We start from the raw sequence: 25,358 nt of genomic DNA on the forward strand, positions 1-25,358 counted from the left end.
AGGGGAAGAATAAGTTACACACCATCTGCAGTAGGACGTGAGCTTTTACTACCTGTCTGTAAAAGCCAAGTGTGTAATTTTGAACTTCCTTAGTTCCTGTTCACTGTGGCATCATTTTTGTGCTACAAGCTACACAATTTAAAATCAAGGTGAGACCATGGGTTTTCCTAATTTTCTTCCCCAATCTATCAAACAAGATAAGCTATTTAAGCAACAGCTTATATAATAAATAAGCAGGGTCTATTTAAGCCAGCAGGATTGTTCGTAAGTTTTAAGTTAAAAATAAGCATTTTATTACACGTGACTTACATCATTCACTGGGGAAAGTACCTGCTTCTGACAGATTAGGTCATATTCAGAAATATTGGGTTACTTATAAGATGGAGAAAGTTGTTTGCTCATGACATAAGAAAGCAGATCCAAATTTATATTATCCTAGATATAGAAATGAAGAAATCAAAAAACTATATGTGGTTTGGTTCCTTCAAACCTTGCCCCTGTTTGAACCATTTGGCTTGTTATTGTCCTTCAGGTACATCCCATAATTTCTGCAAACGCAAAAGACAGTGGAAATAATAAATCCATTTTCAGGATATAACTTGCTGATAATTCATGAAAGGATGAAAACTTTGGAAGGTTTGAAAACTCATGAAAGGTTTGAAATCCAATGCAAAAAGGGTAGTTGAGTGAATATATAAACATACAGATATTACTTCTGTGTGTAGGAAATCTGTAGGAAAGGAAGTGCTGAGTTCCAGCACTGTCTGCAGGCTCTGTGGTGTCACACCAACAGAATGTGCAAGTCTAAAGAGGATGAAGAGAGACTGAATCGTTCTCCTATTCCTCAGGAGGTTACACAAACCTGATGTCTTCCTCACGTGAGCCATCTACCTTCCTTCCCAGTTTTTTGTAGTTCCATTGACTTTCCAAAGCCCCCCACAATCTTTTTGTTAGAGAGAGAGCAAAATCAAGTCTTGTAAGCAGCAAGTGGCTCAAGGCTGTCATTCCAACCAGATTTGCTCTCTGTGAAAATGGATCCCAGGCAATGAAGTCTAAAGCAAAACTGGGGTTATCCCCCTGGGACAAAAGGTCCAATGCCAGGGCTGACCAGTGCATCTAAGTGGTTTTATCCCATCTCACACACCCCATCTATTCGGTTTTAACATCAAGTTTCAGTGTAAGCACTTGAAGGGCAATCTCAATCCAGCAAAAAGTGCTTTTACCTAAATTTGTCTACACATTTCTTCACACACTTAATGGGTATATAAGGCAATTGTAAATAGAAAATTGGATATTCTGCATTCAAATCCATATTTTTGTTCGGTCTGATCATGGCAATTCATATGTAAAATCACAGACTCATAGGATGGTTTGAGTTGGAAGGTACCTTTGAAGTTCACCTAATTCCAACCCCACTGGTGTGGGCAAGGATATCTTTCACTAGATTATGTGGTTAAAAGCCCTCTCTAACAGATTGTATCTGCCTTTTTTAACTTCTTTTAGCAATGAGAAAAAGAAAAAGCAGATGAATACTAATTAAAACTACATGAGTGGACATCACATGTCTCTGATTACAGCTGCTAGAAAGGCAGTGAATGTTCCAGTTGTTTCCTGTATAAAGATATTCACAGAAAGCAGGACAATCCTTTCTCTGAATTGGAAGTGGAAAAGAAAAAGAAAACCTGAAACAATTGAGAAACCTAACCCAAAAACAATCACCCCAAACCCCCTGCCTCTTTTAAAAATTAATATTGAATATACTTCTACAAAGATATGTCACAATTCACATAGTGGAGCTGTGCTCTGCACATAAAGCACTATGCTAAAGCTCTATGACTTAGGCTTAGAGCCTTTCAGACTAGTATAAAAATGTCCCTTTCAGGACATAAAAGAGGTCATGCACAAATCATCCATAACTTTCCCCTCTTGTTGTGACATCATTGCCTTACCTGGGACTTAGCTTTTCTTCAGATGGAATATTTTGAGGCAGCTGCTAGAGAGTGTATGTCTCTAGCTATTTGGGTTTCTTTTGGTTATCTTATGTGTTTGGAAAGTTATTAAATTATATAAATATTTTCATCTCTGAAGCAGTGCCATCATTTTACAGATAAGACACAGTTTCTCCTGCTGGTTGTGTTCCCTGTTTTAACACCTAGGCTTCAGGAATTCTTCAGAGCACTCCCTGTCAGCGATATCAATGGGAATTTAAACCAAGAAGCATTCTTTGGCTAGAACAGTAAATTAAGCAAATAATTCTAAAAGGCCCACATATACATTAGCAAGTGAGGAAATTCTATAAGTTTTCTAATTTACGGTCACATCTCATACATAGTGTTAACCTTCAGAGGTACTGACCACAGAGTAATGTCCTAGAGATCTGTTAATAGCACAGGATACTTTCCTGAACCTCAAATTAAATTCCTGGTTTGTCAAAATTCAAACACGGCCTCTATTTCCCAGGATATTTTTTGTTCATTTATGAGATTTATTGTGAAAATATAGTCATGGTTTTAGTCTTTCAAAATATAAATAAGCAAACTACTACACCACTTCCAAAAGGAAAATGTTAATTCATTTTTTTACATAATACAATTGATATTTTTTGTATTGGTGGCAGAAAGGATTTATAGGAAAATAATAAGACACTTGTTCTCACTCAAGTCTTCTTGCACTTTTCTCCATGCTGAAAAAATCTTCAGGGACATTATTTAAAATCCTGAATCAAGATGCCATCTTTGATTATTTGCTGGGAAAGACAAGAGCACCATCTTCTTTCTATGTTGACTATGTCACTTTTCCTACCTTTTATTATTACTTGCCTAATTTGCATAGATACATGAAGGCATAAACTGCAATCACAGCCTTTTTATGCCAAGTCTTTTACAAGCACAATGAAAATTTCTCTCTTTGCAAAAGTTCCTGTAACTTCTTTTATAGTAAATGGACAGAAATAGGTGTGATTCAGCTCATCTTAAAATAGATATGTTAAATTACTGCCTCAAATTACCTGTTTCTCTCCTCTGGCTATAAAGGGAGACTGGTTGATTGGCTTAGGTAGAGACACCCACAGCACAGATTTCAGCACTTAGATAAGATTATTTTTACCCTTAGCCACAGATTTCCAAGGCATCTTCCATCTCACAGCCACAATTCAGGTTACAGGTAATTTATTGCCTGCCCTTTGAATATAGCCTAACATACCATTACAGGACAACTCTTTCCTGCTCATATAGAAAGCTTGGTGAAAGAAGGTTGGTTAGAAAGCTAATTTAGAAATCATGCAAGACACCTTCCCCAGGGAAGAACATTACTTCTAGATAAAAAGAGTATATATGGATATGTTATAACGAATGAATATTAACTTCTTAAGTAACAAGTGTTATTTAAACTGACATCTAACTGTCATCTATAGATCTCAGAATACTTAAATCCTAATTTTTAAGATGTTCTGCATCCCATAGTCACTAGGAAACCCTGACCACCTTATTATCAAGGTGCATCACTCCCTGCAATATCTGTAATCTGTGATGATTTCCCAAACAGAACCCTGGGACATAATCCACCATCCATAAGGATTTTTAAAAGAAAGTCTTAAAAATACTGTAATAATTCAGTTGCTACTGGACTCCAAAGTCTTTCATTTCAGATAATGCTCACATTTTATATTTAACACCTTGGTTGTGTAGCAAACTCTTTATTGCAGAATTACCTGCTACATATGAAAGCAAGACATGAAGAGGCAGAGATAAATGAGAATGTAATCACACTAAATGATTTTGTTACTCTAACAACTGGCTCCAGACATGTTGCATGCTCCTTCATATAATCCCTCACTCCCTTCTGTGTTCTAGATGCATAGAAGGTCATCCCTTAACTGGTGATTCACAGCCTTCCACAAAGATGCCTGTCCCTTTCTTGAAGGAGTTCAACTAACTAAAAAAAAATGTATAAAGGAGCTTTTAGGAAAAACAGAAAGGTGACAGCAGAAAACTGTCATGGTGGGCAGGAGTGTTGATCTGATGGAGGGGAGGAAGGCTCCACAAAGGGATCTGTTCAGGCTGGATCCATGGACCTCAATTATATGAAGTAGTGAGGTAGGAGTTCCTTTTTTCTCCTAGGTAACAAGTGATAGAACAAAGGAAATGGCTTCAGGTTGAGCCAGGAGATGTTCAGATTATATATTGGGAGAAATTTCTTCACAGAAGGGGTTGTTAAGCAGTGGAGGAGGCTGTCCAGGGAAGTGGCTGAATCATCCCTGGAGGTATTTAAAACACGTGTGGATGTGGCACTGAGGGACATGATTTAGTGGTGGACTTGAGTCATCTCAGGGGTCTTTTCCAAACTAAATGATTCAATGAAAACACTCCATTTTGCTATTTACTTTCTTAGCTAACATAAATCCAGCACAGGAACTTCTTCTGCAGAATTTTCTAGTGTTCTCTAGACCTCTGTTCAGTGTGTCATAGTCTCTGTGATATATCCTTCCTCAAGGAAATATGAGGTTATTAGAGCTGCCAGTTACACATGATACTGCTTTGAGTTCACACTGACTTAAGTGATGCAGGACAATCTTTCAGTTTTATCTGTCATACCTCTAGAAAGACAATATACTTGCTCTTCAATCTTGGTACTAAATTTGCTGCTCCAACATTCCCGGAATTTGAAGCTCACAGGAATTTACAGCTCCATGAACCACTAGGACAAAACCTGGTTTTGATGACAGACTTCAAGAAGCTTAGTTAATAAAACAGGGTTGTCACCTGCATAGAATTCTGGGTACATTTTTTTTGGGTTTTCTCTTCCTGTGATACAGATAAAAATTTTGAGTTGGTTTGTAACACTTGCTTGCAAGATTTTCATAATTTGTTGCAAGATGTCCATTTTTGTCACCTTTTTGGCACTCAGGGAACAGGAAATATCAGACCTTATTGCAGACTTTAAGTTGTGATTTGTTTTTTAGTTTGCTCATTTTGACATCCCTGTTTCAAGTACCTTTCCATTGGAAATGTAGTGTTCCAGACTGAACAAAAAATAAAAACCAAATCGATACTAATAAGCACTGACTTCTGAAAATTTAGGCTCTGAAATTAAAAAAAAAAAAAGAAAAAACCAAACAAACAAACAAACAAAAAACAAAAAACAAAAACAAACAAACAAAAAAAACCCCAGGGTTGATAATGCCACATTTATCCTCATATACTGAGTTGCAAATCTGGTTTGAAGGAAGTTTGAAAACCCAGTTGCTGAAGGTTGAAATTACACATTTTTTGGCAGAGCACTCATGCAGACCCTCCAGGGCTAAAATAAACCTACTTGTAAAGTGCAAAGACAACATTTTTCAGGCATGAACTCGTTCAATGCATAATCATTTTCATATTTAAATGTTTGAAGAGACTTGCTTTAATTTTGAAATATTATCTTTTACATATTTATATTTAGAATAAATGGAGATGTTATATTTCTAAAGAAGACACCATAATTTTAAAATTGCTTGATCAAAAAGTTCAGGATGTTTTCTCCCTCAGTGTGACTTTTGATTAAAGCTACACATTTCTGAGAGGAACCGTTTATCTTCACCTTGCCTTTTGACATTTCGAATTAGCCTCATGGAAAGCATTATATAAAACTACCTCTCTACCCATGCATAGATTCAGTGATGATAAAAAGCAAGATGTCCCATTAATTTCCTTGTCCGAAGGATCATAACATAAATACAGTCTCTTATCACTGATTTGTTCTATAAACCAAGGTTCATTTCTCAGACATGCTGAAATTTGAGATGATGGAATAACTGACCTGCTTGGGAAGAGCAGAAAGTTTCCTTTTTAAAATGCTTAATGTTTTGCTAAAACAAACAGAATCTAGGGTTTTTGTAGTGTTTATTTCTGTTTCTGAGCTCATTGCTAGTTCACTAAAAGCCTTGTTTAGTTACAGAATTCATATCTGAAGTCTGTTCTTCAGAAATTTGTGTGAGCAAATACTAATTTGCTGTGTTTAAATAGCTCTGTAGCTGCCACTCCGTATATTTATTCCAAATATGAATTCAGGTGGCAAAAATCTCTGAGTAAAATATAGGACATTACAACAGCACATAGTTTTTCATCAATGCAGAAAACAAGAAAACCATTGTCTGTGTGCAATGTACCTACTGAATTGGTTTAAGTGACTCAGCAATGTTTAGAGCAGTGCTGGATTTTAAAGGAATCTCAAGACTGAAATTTGCATCAGAGTGAAGGCAGCAAGAATCACTGTGTGGGGAAATTAAAGGCTTGTAAGTGAAGCTGAAGAGAAGAGAGCTCCATGAAGGCCAGTTGACCCTGGAGTGGTCGGTCTGAAACAGCTGCATGGCTGATTTAACCCCAAAGGTGAAGTTCATCCTTGGCCTCAGTCACCAGAAATACTCTGTTGGCTCTCTACAGCTGGATTCTGTCCCAGCCAGGCCTCCAGGTGGCCACAGTTGTTGAAGTTTTGTGTTTCAGACTCACTGTCCAAGGGAGCAGACCTGTGGCATGTGTTGGTGCTTGCAGACCCTTCCTGGCTTTCTCCACTGACCAGGTCTCAGTTTTGGGTTGGGATGATGTTCAGCCTCTCCAGCACTGTGGGACCTATTCCATTTCGATCTGAGTGATCTGACCCAGCTTCTAGAGGGAGGAATTGAGAGTTTCCAGCTTAGCTGAGTGTCTACAATGGAAATTTCAGCTTCCATCCTTTGAGGCATTTATGAAAGACCTTGACTGGAAGGTGATTGAGACATGCACACAGAAGTATCAAGTCAGTCAGAAACATCTTCTGTTTGCTCATTTTTATTATTTTTTTTTCTGTTTCTTTCTCCCTTTCTCTTGTGTTATTATGGAATTAGTTATGTTTAGATTGTGAATTAAGCATTCTTAAAATGTCTGATCATAGAATCACGGCACGATTTGGGTTGAAAATGACCTTAAAAATCATCTCGTTCCAACTCCCCTGCCATGGTCAAGGACAGCTTGCTCTAGACCATGGGCCCCATCCAATCTGGTCTTGAATGTTTCCAGGGATGGCTTCATCTCTTATGACCTCACAGCTGAAGTTTTCTAACACAACTCATCCCCAAAACACCTTCTCTCACAGTGAAGTGTTCTCTCAATATAATTAGTATTTATCAGGTATGTTTTATTTTATACAGAAAATTCCCATTTATTTTCAAATTACTTTTAATAAGCTTTGAAAATAAACCCATGTGTTTGCTAAAGCATAAATTTCTACCCCATTTCTTCATACTTCAAAAACAGTAACCTTACCTTCACTTAATGGAGGAAGAAATTACCTTTCAAAAAGTTATTGAAACTAATGACAGCAATTTCATACTGTTCCACAAGTCATGGTGCTGTTCCTCCTTGCTCTAATGAGCAACTAACTGCAACTCTGTTTTGACTGCATTAAGAAGCCATTTGCAAGAAAAGGTTTTTCTTTAATAATAGAAGCAGAAATCCTTCACTGAGAGCTGCTCTGATAGTCACACATTAATGAAGAAATTAAGATCACCGCTTGTTTATTAAAAGCAGGCACAAACTGCTAATTATGGAGCATATCAGAAATGCAAATAACCCTTCAAATTATGTCTTAGGTGAAAGGTAGTCACAGACTTAATTTAATTAAATAATATAATTTATAGTAAAAGGATTTCAGTGTTATCGTGAACTTGTTTAGTTCAGACAGAGGTTCCAGCAATGTTCTTTGTTTTAGGGACATGGGTTAGTGGTGGACTTTAATGTGTTAGGGTAATGGTGGGACACAATCTTAAGAGACCTTTTCTAACATAAATGATTCTACAGTTCCACGATTTTCTGATGCTCCTACTTTTTAATTTTTTCTTTGCGTACCACAGTTGAAATTGTGCTTCTACTTGCCACCTAAAGTCAGGTACTCCATTTTATAAAGAAGCATAAAATCATGGGTACGCAATTTTACGTCACCAATAAAAAGAGATAATGTGTAATGGCAATCACAGCTACTTTTCCTTGACTTGTCTGGAAGAAATATTGTATCTTATCTCCCTGCCTTTTATGAGAAAAATGAAGAAAGAACCACATTCCTTGTCTGTCCTTGGCTTTCTGCACTTTTAAACAGTAACCCAGTTTAATTGAATAAATTAGATGGAAGACTTCTACAGTCTAATAAAGATTAGCATAGACAGTGATAATTTTTCTTAAATACTTTGTATTACTTATAATTACATTTTCAGGTCAAGTTTTCAAACATATTTGTCTATTTGGAGTATTGATAATTATGTGGTATTTCTGGGTGGAGAAAAAAGAAAAAGAGATCAGGACACAAATCAAAGTCCTGAGTAATTTCTTTAGATATATGCCACACAAAATATTTTTTTTCCTTAATGTTCACCCAGCAAAACATTTCCTTGGCCTGTAAGGCGAACAAGTAGACAAGCTGGTAGCAAATGAGTATTACTGGTTGCAGTACATGGGAGTGAGGCACCCATGGGAGTGGGTTGAAAACATACCAAAAAGGAAAACAATTGCAGCTTTCAATATTAAAGAATAATTCTGTTTCAAAATGGTAATGCATTCAAGTGCTGTGTGGACTACTGCAAAACACTGCAGGGGAGATGAAAATTTATATTCTTTTTGAGATTGGGTTTATCAGGCATCTTCAATGTTGTAATTTACCCTTCAAGGCTCTGTTGGCAAAAATGCTGCCAAGATTTATCCCATGCATGTCATGTTCTATAACTTATCCTCTTCTGTATTGTTCTGGCCTCCATTTTCCCCTCATTCAAACAGTCCAGAACATCAAGATAAAACAGCTTGATAACTGTTTCTGAGCACTGCTCTTTCTCCCAGTGTTTTGAAGAATACCCTTGTGTGCTTAAAAGCAAAAAGATATGTTTTAAATACATGTTTTTAAGATAAGCTCCTGCAGTTTTTCAGCTTGTGCCTGTAGCCTGGAAATCAATAAATGACTGTATGTCTATTACTTCTATGAATCCTTGCCCCAAAATTTATACAGTACTTTAAAATCTTATGGTAGACACTTAGTGGGTCATAAGACAACTCAGACAAGGAGCTAATTATACAAATTATAACTGTGAGGTGGCATCTTCGCCTTCCCTGCTCCTCTAGCTGTTCATGCTTGGGTCCCACAGGCTCAGCCCAGTTTGCTGCAGGCAGACACCATCACATGGTGACATTAACAATCCATGCTGCTGAAGAGCACCAGAGGCCAAAGCCCTGTAAATCCACTCAGAAAGGCATTTCTAGAGTTTAAATTCAGGCTATGTCTGCACTAACTGAGCCCTGTAGGAGGGGTGCTGAGGGCAATGGAGTTTGTGGTGTTATGAGCTGCACATGAATAAACAGAGAGCATAATTCGTTCTTCACAAGCCCAAAGCAGTCTTCAGTCATGGTATCTATTAAAAGACAGGAAGCTGAATTTCGTGGGGGTATAAAATCTGCATGACAGCAACTAAAGATTGTGCACAACAAGCGTTGTTCCCTCTCTCTTTTTCATTGCTCAGAAATGAGGAGCATAATGTGGAATATAAGCCCTATGAGGGAGCTGGAGTGGTTTGGTCTGGAGAAAAGAAGACTCAGGGGAGACCTTATTGTTCTCTACAACAGCCTGAAAGGAGGTGGGGGTCAGTCCCTTCTCCCAGACAACTTGTGATAGGATAAAGAGAAATTACCTCAAGATGACTCAGGGCAGTTTCAGGGTGAATAGAAGGAAAAAAATTCTTCCCTGAAAGAATGGGTAAGCATTGGAGCAAGCTCCCTGGGGAAGTGGTGGAGTCACCATCCCTGGAAGTGTCCAAAGAACAAGCAGAATTGTCACTCCACTGTATGGTTTAGTGGGCAAGGTGCTATTCGGCCCAAAGGTTGGACTTGATCTGGGAGGTCTTTTCCAAATTTTATGATTGCATGATTCTGTGAAAGACAAGTCTTGTCTTTTCTTTAGGGAAACACACCTTGCTAAAAATGCTTAGGAGCGTGAATGAAATGTATATGTTTTCACAAACATATTTATGCTCACAGCATATTCCTGTTCATGCTGTGACTCACCACAAGCTGATGATCAGTACTGAGGACATAAGTGACCATACCACAGGGGCTCCTGGGCTCCAGCACAGCTCTCCTGTGATTTCACTGAGCCACAGAGCTCATTCTCTTCCTACATTTTACACAGGATATGGATAAATTGGACCATGTGGTAGGTCACCAAAACTTCCTGCACAACCTGTGATTCCTGTGCCATGGATGGAGTTCTTTCTGCACACATTTGGTTGGTCACCACCAAGGGACAACCTAGTACAGACTTCAGCTTTCCCTCCGCAGAATTATTGCAAACTATGGGGGTTTTTGCCTCTGTTGCTGAGAACATCTAGTGGGAAACAAACATTGCTAATGCTGTCAGTTCCCAAGGTTTTACTATAAATCCTGTACATTTAATAAAAATAGAAAGCCATGTGCATTGGAAGATAAATACTGCCTCTTATTTATTTTATATACTTCCATATTTTGTATATTTTATTACTGCATATATTCACAGATTTTACTTTATGAATTTACATAATCATTTCCAAAATATATTCTCATTTTTCACAGATGCTACGAACCTGATAAGGGAAAGATTAAAAATACTTCCTTTAAAACAAACTCGTGAATTCCATTTATTTTATAGTCATTCTTGCTGGTGAGGTAGGAGTTTATTCACTATTTTATGTCACTCTTGTTTTGTCATAATGCTCTTTTAATCAGAGTGTCTTATTGAAACATGCACAGCAATTTAATTAGCTCTACCCCAGATACCCACATACTGAGAGAGATCAGTGGCATGAAAGACACCCACATTATGGCCTGTGTACCTTTAAGTTCAGTCCTATTAAATAATGCTCTCTTGCAGATCTATGAAATCAATTAGGAAGTACTTGCAAAGATAGCCAAGGAGAAACTGTTTAAGGCCTTAATGGCTTAAATATCCCTTGTCTTGATGTTAGCCCTATAAAGCTATTAGAGCCCAGTCTGGATTGCATTAGCACCATGAAATTCAACTGCTAATCCTGTAACTGCAGCTCCAGCCTCGCCTCTCCCCTGCCCATGTGTCTACGTGAATTGTTTCTAGAAGAGCTGAAAGAATCTTCAGTATTTTCTTGATGCTGAAGATGTAAGAGGGGAAAGAAAATACTATTTTGTAAAAAAATAAAAGAAAATACAAAACATAGTTTGTTCTGAACAGGAGTAGTTTGGCTTTTTTATTTTTTGTTATTAAATTTTTTTTTAGCCCCAAGAAAGTAAAATTCTAGCTGTCTTCACTGACAGTTATTTCCTTAGTATAAGGCTACTTATGCCAGAAACTGCTGTAATTTGAGGAAATTTCCAGCAATCAAAGGAACTTCAGGGGATTCTGGATATGCCAAGGGAAAATTACACTGGACTATGTTGTAAAATAATATTGTTTCTTCCTTGAGGATTTTCACAACAAGATGTTTTTCTAAACCTAGACTAAGTTATTTATATATTCATTGATTTTCCAAGGAATTTTCTCATTCAGATTTTGAGTTTGGGATTTTTTTTTTAGATAATTTTCTCAGACTTAGGCATAACCATTTGTGTTTTATGAAACTCATCTAATAATTTTGCATTTTGATTGAGCCAGACTTCCAAATTCAACAGTACTCTTTTATTATTATTATTATTATTATTATTTATTTTAAAAACATAACAACCTTAAATACATCATTAGTAACATTAAACTGGAAAATTGTCAACAAGGAGTCACGTGTAAGAGACATGCTTTCAGATCACATGGTGAGAATTTCCTCTGCTTTTCTGACAGACGCAAACCCAACACCAGGCACAACCCCTTACCTGACTAGAGATTAACAACTACAGTTCATTAGGGAAAACCAGGTTTGGATCCCAATCCAAATCACCCCACACAGAGTTTCCTTCTCCATGCTACCCCACCTGCAGTCATGTCAGGTTCCTCTGGGACCTGCTTACCTGTCTGTCCTGCAATCGTAGCAAACAGCCTGTGGGGAATCCTGGATGGGATCTTCAGTCCAGCTCTTATCTGGTAATACCTGGAGAGAAAGGATGAAAATTTACACACTGCTAGAGTAGTGACCTCTTGATCCAACCTAAAATTCTGTGGGAACACATGCTGGGCATCTACACTCAAAAGTGCTCAAGAGAACAGGCATGCTCAGGATCTTTTCTTCTGCTTTTTATCTTTAATTAAAGTGGGTGTAATCTGACCCCTTCTATCTTACACCAAGCAGAGTGGACGCAATGGCCTGATGTGTGAATAATTAAGAAGGAGTGTGAAAAGCATTTGGCCTACTGTAGGAAACGGAGACATAGAGAAACATCTATGATAAAAGGTCTCAAGATCAGACAAGGAGTGACAAAAATTTAATATGAAACAAAAAATAAGAAACAACATAAAAACCATAACAAAACCAAAAATAAACAACTAAAACTTCAGTGGAAAGACAATGAAAGTGTTAATTTACATCTAGGAACATTCAAATTATGCTTAATAGTTATCACTCTTCTGTTCCATATTGAGTCCACCTTACCAAGAAGCTGTTAGCATTAATCATTTGCCCACAGAGGTAGAGTCTCCCTCCTGGAGATACTCCAGAACTCTCTGGACACAATCCCATGCCATTGCTCTGGGATGACCCTGCATGTGCAGGGAGGTTGAATCAGATGGCCCACTGTCCCTGCCATTCTGTGGTTCTGTTAATCATATCTAAACCAGTAATTCTGGTTGTTTTCTATCCCATAGGGGATCCCTGCTTTAGATGAAGAAAGACAGAAAAAGAATACAACAGCAATTTCACTGGTTTAAGTTACACATAAAATCATAGCATATCCTTAATTGGAAGAGACCCATGAAGATAATCAAGGCAAACTTCTGGCCCTGCACAGGACAATCCAGAAATCCCTCCACGTGCCGAGAGAATTGTCCAAACGCTTCTTGAAGTCTGGTAGCTTTGGTGCTGGGATCACTTCACTGGGCAGCCTGTTCCAGTCCCCAAAACATGAGCTCAGTCTAAATAGAGGGAAAAACTCATCCTAGTCTTCCTTCATCACGACCTGCATGGATGAGTCATTGTTCAGTACAGTACCTAATCCAGGATATTGTAGCTCAGGATCCTTCCACCTCTTTGTAGACCTTCCACTAACCACTGTAACACCATGTTGGTGCCAGTCTCCCTTTCTCTGGATTTTCCCTCCTTTGGTCTCTTTGTTTATAAATTCCTTTAACTCACTAGTATTTGCAGATAGTTTTGGCCCAATTTTTGTCCTAGCCTCAAAATGCAAAAGTCTTTTCCAGCCTGAACCATTCTGTAACTTTATGAAAACACTAAGCTGCCGGTGAACTCCTGTATGAAAATCTCACACATGCTACACTTACCAATAAAATCTTTGCTAACTGTGTAATAGTGAAGGAATTGGATCTGTCTTTCTGAGGTTAGAAGCTGAAGAGTTTGATGGGGAGAAAACAAACCAAACCAAAACAAAACAAAAAAGCACCACTCCAGAGACAATTGTTCCATGTCCTTCACAGCTGAAAGACCGTGTTACCTTACCTGCTTCAGCTGGCAGCTCCTTCCCAACTGGGATATAAATCTAGCATAGCTTTAAACATTTCTAGGTATCTGTTTCAGTCAAGAGCACGGGTATGAAAACTCTGTTTGCATGTTAGTTTTCAGGAAAGAAAATAAAAGCAGCTCATATTATAAATGCATACAGTACCTAGTTAAACATAACAGGAGCCAAATCTAAGCTACCTGATCTTTTTCTCCATTATGCTGTTCTTGCACTATGCAGGAGTTTTTAATTGATGGTATTGATCCTAATTTTTTCTAAAGCAAGTACAAGAATTATGCCTTAAGACCCTTGGAATTTTCATTATAGTTTTATGCAATACAATTTTTTTACTGACAAAAATACTCTGTGTGGACTGCTCATAAATTCTAATAGCTTCCAAATACCAGTAACAGGGTATTAAAGTAGTATTACACATTAGTGTAACAGCATACTCCTCCATATGCAGATTTTGAAGATTTACCATGTGCCCATTCCACTAGATCAGCTCCAAAGAATAATATTCTGTAACCGTCAGGTCACCTCTTTTTAGATTTTTTTCTGCTCAGAATTGTGGTGGGTTATCCTTGGCTAACAGCCAAATTCCCAACCACATGCACTCTCCCTCCCCCTCATCAACAGAACAGCAGGAGAAAACAGGCTGAAAATTAGGATGGGATAAAGACAGGGAGATCACTTACCAGTTACTGCCACTGGCAAAATTGATTCAACTTCAGGGAAATTAATTTAATTCTTTCAAAATTGGGTAGTAAGAAACAAACCCTGACATTGAAATAAAACCTCTCTTCAGCCTACTCCCTTCTCCCAGGCTTAGCTTCAGTCTTTTATACTCCTCCCAAACAGCTCAGGGGGTTGGGAGTTAGCATCAGTCCATAAAAGCACCTCTAAGTTGCTCCCTCCTCTTCACACATTCCCTGCACCAGTGCAGATGCTTCCACAGGCTGCAGTTCCTTCAGGGAATATCTAACTGGGTACCTCCTGTCACACTATGGCAATGTCAGCCTTCCCTCAATGCGTGTCTCATGTTCAGAAACATCCCACACAGTCCTAAACATTTCCAGTAGGAAACTGGTTTCCAAAGGCTTGGTTGGTGCTTCTGATTAAGCCACCTAAAGCTGAGATTATACAAAGGTCCATAGGGTGACACTTTCATATAATGGAATCATAGAATGATTTCAGAAGGGACTTTAAAGTCCATCTCAGTCCACCCCCTGACCTGGGCAGGGGCACCACTAGATCATGTTCCTCAGAGCTCCATCCAACCAGTCCCTGAACACTTCCAGGGATGGGGCATCCAAAATCTTTCTGGCAATGATGGCCATGCAGTCAAAACTCTGAGCAGACTTAGAGGCATTCAGCTCCTGGAGGATGCAGAGCAGACCTTTACTTCCTCATTGCCCAGGCAATACTGCCTTGGATATCAAAAGCACGTGAAGATACCTTAGTCTGGTGACTTCATAACAAGGTTAGTTCCAACACTCATTATGTCCTTTGCCTAATGGACTAGGTGAAAAAAGAAATAGGTCTACATCTTATTTGAACCTTATTCATCCCCTGAACTTAGGTAAATTAATTTGGATGGCAGAGATATTGTAGGGGTCACAAGTTGTTGTCTTCCTGTGTACCCACCAAACTGAACTGGTCAGAGTAAAACGATGCATAACAAAATCATAGAAACCTAAGGAACTCTCAGACTAAGGTCCAGCTCTGAGACTGAAGGTCCAGATATAAAGAGAATCCAGAGACCAGCAAATTCCACACTATTAAGGATTGCAGCCAAAAATGTAACTTCATATTTTTTTAGATGACCAAGCATGATAAAAAGAACGGCAATAAACAGCTATTAATAAATGATTTATTGCAGATTGTTTGGCACCTAATGCCAAAAAGTCTGACCTTCCTAACACACCGGCATAAAGGAGTTCTGGAATAAATTATCATGGAATTAGATACATTCTTCCTACAGAAAAACTTTAGAGAGTCATCTTCTAGTCAGAAGACACAAGAAGTTTCTAAACATCCTGTGGTTGATTCAGTTGTGCATATGAGAGCATTGCAGACTTGTACCTCAAGGAGCTCAGTTGGACAGAGGCAGAGGACAGAGATGTAAAAGACCTCAGATCTCCCCAACACCTCAGGGATATTCATGGTAGAGAACACACAGGGCAGTGAAAATGTTAAAGGCTCAAGAGAGCAGATTGAATTTGAAAATGCAGAGAAATACTAGTCCTCACGATTTATCAGTTTATTCCTTTAAAGAAATAATACTTTTCCTGAAAATATTTTCAGTGACTGTTTCAGGCAAAACATTAACAGCTCCAGAGGAGGTAAATAAAGGAGATAAATATCACAAGCAGTATATAAGCAAAGAACAGCTTCACCTTGGGTGGTCAGAAAAACCCAAGGACATCCTCATTTGAGTTTCACAAGAATGCTTATTGTCCAGTTAAAATAAGCAACCTCCATACAGGAAACTGAACAGAACCCATTACCTGTTGTGTGGTTGCTGGTTGTTGGGATTTCCCCCCCTATTTTTAAGCCATATATCAATATTTAAATCATTAGACAGGCAAACATTATCCATTCCTCCTCAGAACTTCCTCTAATCCCTTGTAAGCAGAGAGGAATTGCCAAACAGTGACTTTACAACCAAGCAAAACCAAAAATATGAAGGTTCTTTTTCCCACACTGTAAAGCTGGATGGTACTCATAATAGCTTGTGTGTTGTGAGGAGGGGTTTCCTGATCAAAATACAGAAAGTCAAGTATGTTATAAAATACACTTCAAGATGCAGAGTCCCCACACCATTTCTTCAGCAGCCACACAGATACATGTCTCCATTTCCCCATCCCACCGTCCCACACCTCTTGGTTGTACCAGTCTGACACTGACACCAACATATAAAACAAAACTATGTTATTTTGAGCATAATAAAATATTTTTTTCAGTGCCTCCACAAAAACCCACAGTGTTGGATGCCTTAATACTGTCCTCAGTCCCTGCTAAGGGACAGGACAAGGAGGAATGGCTTCAAACTTGAACAGAATATATTTCAGTCAGATATTGGAAAGATATTCTTTACTTAGAGGGTTATGTAACACTGAAATAGGTTACCCAGACAAGCTGTGGGTGCCCCATCCCTTGGAATGTTCAAGGCCAGGCTGGATGTGGCCCTGAGCAAGCAGGTGTAGTGGAAGATGGACCTGCCCTGGAGAGGAGGTGGAAGAAGATGAACTTGAAGGTCCCTTCCAACCCAAACCATTCCATGATTCTAACAGGATGGCAGAAGGAAAATGTTTTTGGGGTTCTAAAACCACTCATCTATTCCAGTGAGACACTCTGAGCTATGAATGGCATAAATCATGCTGAGAAGCAACAGGTACACCTGACCATACAGTGTGCCTGGTTTTCCTCAAAACAAAGTGAACCATCACCAGCTGTCTCTAAATTCTCTCATCAAGGAGTAGCCTCATAGTCTGGTCATCCTCACCAGGCTCTTCCAATCCCCTCAAAATAAAGAGGGATCAGTTTTGTCTCTTGATCTCTCCTAGAAGCTGCAACGTCTGTTCTCACCTGAGAGGAACATTTGCTGTGTGGGCCCTGCAGCAGCAGAGCCTTGAAGGTGGGATGCTGCCTGGGTGGGGGGCAATTGCAGGGACATGGCTTCTCCCTCTTTCTGTAAGTAGCCGTCTCTGAATTTCAGGTTTGAGGAGGTATCCTACAGACAGCTTCGTGTCTTCCCAGCTGAGTGACTCTCTCAAAAATTATGTGAAGCATGAACATAAAAACTACAAAGAACAGAATGCGATGTGGAGATCAAAATCTAAACTTAAAGCTGGAGAATCAGTCTGAGGCAGACATTGCAAAGGCCACCAAAATAGTTACAGGAGGTTCCCTACCACAAGTGTGTAGGAAAGCACTGCCTGGTAGTGGTATGGAGCTGACAGTAATGATAAATGAGATATTGCCTCCAAAAATAACAAGCTATTTTTCTTAGAGAACCTTGATAGAAGTGGCATGTGAATTGGACACTTGGTAATACAGACTTACAACAAATCCAAGAAATACACAAAGTTACAGAAGGGCTGGCGAAGAGCAGAAGCTGAACAGTCATTTTGTAAAGGGAGTGGAATGGACATCACTTGGCTCCCTGAAATACATAAAGCTTTACAGTAAATTTTAAGGAAAAGACTAAGTAGGGAATAAATGAGAAGCTGCAGTACAATTCCTGTTTTACTGCAATTAGGCTGAGTCTGGCTCATTAGAATTAGGCTAGGCAGTACCTCTTTTTGAGTAAACATCTGTTTTGTGTTTTGTTGTTTTGTTTGTTTGGTTGGTTGTTTTTTTTCTCCCTTTTTAAAGCAAAGAAAAGTGCAGAAAAACTTTATTCAGTAAAGCAGGTAGAACATGGAAAATTGCCAGCTAATATGGTACAGGCATTGCGAAGGGAAGATCAGGAAACAGCAAACTGATTTTAAGGAACTTGGTATACTTGGTACTCAGCAAAATAGAGCAATCAGATACCCTCTCTATCTATAAATATATTGGGAAAAAAATAATCAGGAGGAAAGAATACTGATGTACAAGAAAGTACAACATTGGCACAAGAACAAACTCATATAATATAACTGCCCATAAATAAATCCAGTTTAGATGTAAAAAGTGCAGCTGGCAAAGGAACAAGACTGTAGGGAAAAAAAAGAAAAAGAAAAATCAAAAGAGCTCCTACCAGAAGCAGGAATGAAAAAGCCAGTTTGTTTTTAGGGGAAGCTCAGTAAATTTCCAAATGATTTATAAGCCACGGATCCTTTTTATTTGCAGGACAATGTTATTTATGCAGGCAGTGCATACTACTCCAAATCCCTTCTCTCTTGCAAGATAAACTACATTGGTCACCCTAGTAGCAATGAATTTGCCACCCCCTTCACTGGCTATTTGTGAATTTCTAATCTTTAAAATTAAACAGTTGGAGTGGCTTTTTTTTGTTTTCCTGTGGCCGGACACAAATTAAGCCCTGCGGAGCTGCAGTGAGTCACCCGCTGCTGGCTTTGGAGCCTCGCTCAGGAGCCTGGCTGCACTGACAGATGTGCTGGTGACACTCCCTGCCCTTGCCTCCCCTGCACGGGGCAGAGCTGCTGACACCTCAGTCTCTCGACACTGAGGTGCTCAGACCTCCTTTCCTAATGTTAGGACAATAAAACATCTTTGCTACAGAAACTCATCACGTCATCTCTAGTGATCTAATCATAGCACAGGGCAGTACCTAATTCTAGAGGATTTACATCAAAACCAACAGAGAGCAGGGTGGTACCAGCCCTGTTACTGATGCTTTGGACTCCATCCTTCCTCTTCTTCCTCTTCTCAGATTAATACCAGAATATCTCAGCTCTCATCTAGTGGTGCAAGCTGCTGCCTACCTTTTTTTTCCCTGCAATTGTCTTGTAATGACACTGTAAAACCTAGGTTAAAGAAGGTTGACTGGTTTGAGAGAAGCAATTTTTAAGACAATATTGATTCATCATGCCACCAAACCAGATCACTCCCACCACCAGCACTGACAGACATCCCTGATCATTCCTGCACCATGGAAATCAAAACCTTTGGCTCAGTAACAGTGTCACAGGAGCCAGACAAGTTCAAATTCCACCTGCTTTGAATTATACCTGAATAGCTCCAAAGCTTAAAATTTCATCCCAGATTAGGTTGCATTTAAATAAACAACCCCTAAGCTAATACATACAGCAAACAAACGAGCTGTGTGCTGAGCCTGGTGAGTCAGCCTGGAGTTCCAGCTGCTCCTCAGACCAGTGTTGTTGTCGTCGTCCTCCAGGAACCCCTGGACATCACCAAATCTTCTCCATTGCATTGCTGCTTCCAGGGAGCCAAGTACTGCAGCACACTGTTTTGGGAGTCAGTGAGGAAAAGCCTTACAGGCAAGAAAAAAATTAATTTCTTTGTGAAAACAGCAATAGAGGAGAGCTCAAATCTCATTGCAAGGCTTAACTTCATGAGCTTTGAACTCAAGGTCTCCAGATGTAAAAAGCCTCATTCTCTCTCTGGCAACATTAAGAGACCTTTCTGTCCTGTGCTGATGATCCCCAGCAGAGGATTGACAAGTGTGTTACCATCTGAAGGCTTCCTGATAGATACTCCAGAAGTTTATGCAGGACAGAGTAAACATCTGTGGCCATCCAGGCTGATTCCCAGAAAAAAAAGAGTGATCTATAATCTGCCAAACACACTATTATTTTCCATACAAACAGTGGGTACTAAAGCTTAAAAATAAAGCTGTCTATCTGGTTAGCTTCCTGCTGCAAAAGTAAAACCTGAAAAGCAATACCCATTGTGGAGGTATAAGGAGAAAACCAGGGCAAAGAAGGCAAGCAGACCATTGTGTATTTCTCCTTTCCCTTTAGTGAAACAAGTCAGAGGTGTAGCCACAAAAATTCTGCAAGTTTTCATAAAACAATGGATAATTTTCCTTATTTGTGGTGATAATGCTTTCAGTTTCATATTTAACAGAGTCAGTAATTCATGGATCTCTAAAGTGCATGAGTCACACACAGGTGCATGCATCCCTATTTTGTATATAGATATTTTGGTGGGTTCTTTGGCTATTCAAACATAAGATCATGGGAAAAGGTTGATAATTTTACACCTAAGAGCAAAAACAGAAAAATAAATCAGACTGTGGAGCATATCAGAAAAATTACCACATTTCTATATAAGCAAGCTTTTGCAACACCATGTGCATGAGGAAGCCCTACAATATGACCACAAAATATTTCAGAAGCATCTAAAAAATCCAGACATTTCTCAATTAAATATTATTTCAAGAAGCTTTTGTGACCTAACTCTACCTCAAGCTTCTGGCAGGCTCTAGAATGGCCCAGAAAAAAAGGGAGTGAGTGTGGGACACAGGAGCTAGCAGCAAGCAGGATGTGGCTGTTCACAGAAGTCATCACCACTATTAGCATTTTCTTCTCACCTTTCTGGAAAAAGGAAGAACTCCTCAGGCAGCCCAGGGAATCTTTCACTCCCTTTGGAGGCTATTAGAGGTGGGAGAGGAAGGCTTTTCTCAACCTTCAGTCTTGCAGACACAGTGACAGGTCTGTCTGGCAACTCCCTCTGTGATGCCCAGAGCTGCTGTGCTAGGGCAGGTCAGTCAAACACAGCTGCAGTGCTCTGATCCAGACTCCACAGCCATTCATCACACCAAATTTCTACAATTCCCATCCCAGTTTCATTCTCAGGCTTTTTAACTTTTGATGAGGGTAGGTCTAAAGAGTGAGGAGAGTGAGCTATACCCTCCTTGCAGTGCAGTAATGAACTGGTCTCTCAGCAAAAAACACAGTGACTCTATGAAAGAAAACTTTCCACCTACCAGGAGTGTACATCATGCACATATGATGAAATTGTTCAATTGTAAATGCATGGCAACCTTCTTTTTATTTTTTTCTTATTTTTATTATGATACAAAATCCTGTTTTAAAACCGGATGCTGCCCAGTTCTGCAGGCCTGAGATGCACTTGGTGTGACTCCTCATCCAAGCAAACAGTACATGTGGATTCTCAATAGCTTCAGAAGGTGCTCAGCATACCCCTGGATCAAACATGATACTTATATCCAGAGTCCAGGATTGAGGGCTGGAAGTTCTCAAGAACAGAGTGCCCTGGGCATAATGTGGAAAAAATATACCCAGCTTCTGGCAGAAGAGCTCTAGTGTCCACAAAATATTTCAGTGCATCGCTGAAGGAGAGCCTACACTTGGCACTCAATGCTTTTCAGGCAAGGATTTTATCTGGATCCAGGTAAGCCAAAACCTTGACCATTTTTACACCTCTGTCTTCTTGTAGTTTCATCAGGTCATCTCTCCTCTGCAGAAACTTGCAGTCCCACAAGCCATAAAATCTCCAGCCTGTGAAACCCTGCAGCTCTCTGACAATTACACCAACCAGCTCTCTTTATATCTCTTTTTATGCTCACCTCAGGGGCTCTTGCCCTTTTATGCTCATCAAGGTAGCAATGCTATCTTTTATTTAGTCCCATATTCATACTTTTAAAGCAATTTGCCCTTTACTTCCCTTTCCTTCATCATAGCAAGGTAGGGGTGAAGAGGAGTGGGCAGTAGAATGGTGAACAAAGAGAAAAACGATAGAAATGTGCTTTATTGTTGGAAAAGAAAGGCTGTGAAAGGAAAGGGCAGAAAAATTAGGACCCCACTAAGGATATGAGCGCTTATATTCTTGACTCAAAAGCAATAGGAAACCTTGAAAACATAGTTTAATTTAGTCTCACAGTCAAGTAGTAACCTTTTCCAATCTGTTCTTACATTATATGAAGAGCTAAAGATGAGAGATTTTGTGCTTTTCTGACTGAAGCTCCTGGAAAAACTTACACTCTGATTATCTGAGACAGTGAGAGAGAGAATTAACCCTCACCTGTTCTGGGTGAAATCAAGAAACTAGAAAAAATATTTATATATAGATATAGATTGACCTGAATATTTATGGAGATCAATTCAAACCTTTATATTACATCTTTATTTTGTTGCATTTTTTTAGTAGAATAAGGCAAACATTGTGTCTCATGAGATTTCTAAAGTGCTTCTGTAATGCTTGTAGAATGAAATGGGTAAACAGGTTTGGAGTGGTTATTTGCACTACATTTTGTTTTGTATCCCACTCCTGGAAACTGGAGAAAAATGAAAATTAGAGGCAATAAATGGCTTCTCAGAAGCTGTTGTTGCTTTAAAAATGGTACCTTTTTTTTTTTCACATCTCAGAACTTCTCAGAGGGTTGAAAGCCAAACTGACCTTTAAACAAAGGTGCAAACTACTGTGGGCACAATGTCTAATCCAACAGAAAGCAGAGACTTTCACTATATTCACAGCCTGGTAATCCCAAATGAATAGAAAAGCTGGGTATCTTCTAGCCTTTGATCCTGAATTAGATTACAAAAAAAAGATCTTTAGGGAAGTGAGAAAAGGGGAGATGAAGTGTGACCTGACACACAGTGAATCAGGACAAGTCTCTTTACTTAGTCCACCCAGCAGATCCCTAAATTCTACTGTCCCTGAATTGGTCATCTCAAATACCAGGAAGTCTCATGTAGGCTGAACGCTCCCTGTGGTGGAAAAAAGCTGTGTCAACAAGCTGGAACAAAGATAGGTCAAGCTGTGTGGTCTCAGACCTGTTTTGTCTCATGGCTGTGCCTGTACCTGTCACAATTGCAGGATGTCTCCAGGTCCATGTTCCCAGAGCCATTGCTCTGCTACTGATCTGCCATCACTGGACTCAATTTCAGTCTTCAGAACAAGAGCCGAGCAGCATCACCTTCCTGAAATTGGAAAGTGCCTCCACTAGGGCCTGGCATTTGCTGGAGCCCAAGGGGAGTTCACACTCACTGCCACCTCTGTCCTAAAGGAATTTGGGGTTACAGCTCCTGCTTCACAGTGCTGACCCCACACCTGGCCTGTGCTCTGCTCAGGTGCATCAGCAGGTGCAGGGTGGGAGTATACCACAGCAAAGAGAAATACAAAATTCAGCATTTCTGTCTTGGTCCAGCTCAATTCTTAAGGTCAGAACAGAATCTCTTTTTCAGAAGTACAAAGACACAGCTTCGGTGGTTTCTGCTGAAGTGCAGCTTTATTGTTCTGGGGTATTTTGAGAGGAGTATGTTTTTTCATTCAACTCAGAATCATAAAATAGTTCAACTGGGAAGGGGCCCATCACGGGGTCCAAGAAATCATTGATTTCAAGTCACTCATAAGAGTAACTAAAACTAATCCACATGACTGAGAGCATCATCCAGACACCCCTTGAACACCAACAGCCATTTCCTAAGATGTCTCAGGTGGGTTTCAGAGAGGAATTTGATCCTGCTCTCTTTTGGAATCTGATTCCTAGAACTCATTACAACTCAATGTTCTTCTGTTAAAGAGAAAGGGATTACAGTGGTCCATTTCTTCTTAAAATGAGGTTCTTAACTCAGACAGACAGATTTATTTATAAGGGTAACCCCTGTGAGATGCAAACAGAAGTTGATGTGTCTGTCTCATATATATAGAAAACAGAGAAACTGAAAAACAAACAAACAAACAGTATTTCCTATTCTGAAAGACTAAAGACCTTTGTACAGAATCAGAAATAAACCCACTCAAAGAATAGCTAGGAAATGTGGACACTTGTCAGTGCCAGAATAAAATGTGGAGCAAAAACTACATGTTTGAACAAAACATCATTTTTCTTTTATGTTTCACACAGACTGTACAACAACCATAAGAAAAGAAAGTGATGTGCCACAAAACTGTAACACCTCTGCTCCTGTAACAATTACTTTCTAGTACTGGAAGTAGAATTTTTGGAAAAAGAAAGATTAGAGCTTCAGTGTCAGGCAAGAAAGGACCATTTGAGCTTGCCCTCTCAAATGATAAAATAGGATGTAGAACATGGAGAACAACTGCACAGAAACCAGGACTTAGGTAAGTAATTATTGGAGCCTGTATATATAAGAAATCAAATTCTAGTCCATGAAAAACAGCTTGAAAAATAGTGGCAATTGATGGACAAACCAGCTGTTAAAAGGAAAATTTAATGAGATGCAAGAAATTAACGAATTGAGAGAACCGCTTAAACTTAGGAGTAACATCAAAGACTTCTGAAATGTTTACAGAATATGAGGTAGAATTTTTGCAAGCAGAAATAAAATAGAGGATTGATAACTATTTTTTTTTATTAGGAAAGAAACAAAACCATCAAGAATTTATGGCCTCTGACAAAAAATAGGAAAACTGTTAGCACAGATTCAAGAACTGGAGAATAGAAATAATGAGGTCTTAGAGACTGTAAGCTGGTTGGAACAACAACTACAAAGAATTAAGAACGTGGTAAGAGAATTAAAAGAGAATGAAGAAAGATTACAACAGCAAGAGTACAATAACCAGATTCAGATGTCTGCTTTACAGTTTAAATTGGATGATACAAGACATGGCTACCTGCAGAAGGCATCTCTGATCAAGTGCTAAAGGAACCACTGGAGGCAGAACAGGAAGCACCAGTGACAAAAGAGAGATTTTAGCCCTTATTAGAACAAATAAAACAACATAGGTATAATTTGATCAGTAAAAATTAGGAGATATTACAGCTGAAGTGACAGAGGTGCAGGAAAAGCACAGGACTTCCACCATCACTCAGCTTTGGTCAGAGAATGCACACCTGGAGAGGGACCTGAGTGTTGTGGGTTGACCTTGGTCAGCTGCCAGAGCCCTCACTCTCCTTCCTCAAAAGAACAGTAGGAGAAAGGAAAAAAAAAAAATTATTCTTGGCTCAAGTTAAAGATAGAGAGAGTACTTACCACTTACCTTCACAGGGAAAACAGACATGGTTTGGGGAAAATGATTTATTTATATTTAAAAGTAGAGTAGGCTGATGATAAACAAAAATAAACCACTTTCCCTGCATCAACTCCCTTATTTTGAGACTCAGCCAGCCACATTCTTTGATGCCTGACTCCTCTGCCTGCCTTTTTCCGAATCTCAGCCTTACTCATTCTTTCCCAGCTCCTCCAGCTCCTTGCCCCAGGGACTGTGTCCTGTCTCCCCACAGAGCCCCTCCCTGCTGTCCCCAGAACCTGCACAGTGACCTTCAGCTTTCCTTGTCCAATAGCTTCAAAAGACCGATTCATGATACAATGTCTGCATTATATTTTCTTTCCTAACCTTTCTCAGGAAATGGAACATCTCTGT

At 39.3% G+C, this 25,358-nt stretch overlaps 1 protein-coding gene across 1 annotated transcript in view; it reads right to left on the bottom strand.

Moving 5' to 3' along the window:
- Positions 1-25,358, bottom strand: part of FAM135B (family with sequence similarity 135 member B) — a 124,510-nt gene that overhangs the window by 86,626 nt on the left and 12,526 nt on the right. Inside the window, exon 2 of the mRNA XM_062504138.1 lies at positions 11,994-12,073. Coding sequence (XP_062360122.1) covers positions 11,994-12,073 — 80 coding nt within the window. The remainder of the gene's footprint in view (positions 1-11,993; positions 12,074-25,358) is intronic.

Source organism: Cinclus cinclus, chromosome 1, assembly GCF_963662255.1.
Source record: "Cinclus cinclus chromosome 1, bCinCin1.1, whole genome shotgun sequence".
In the NCBI taxonomy this organism is placed as follows: Eukaryota; Metazoa; Chordata; class Aves; order Passeriformes; family Cinclidae; genus Cinclus; species Cinclus cinclus.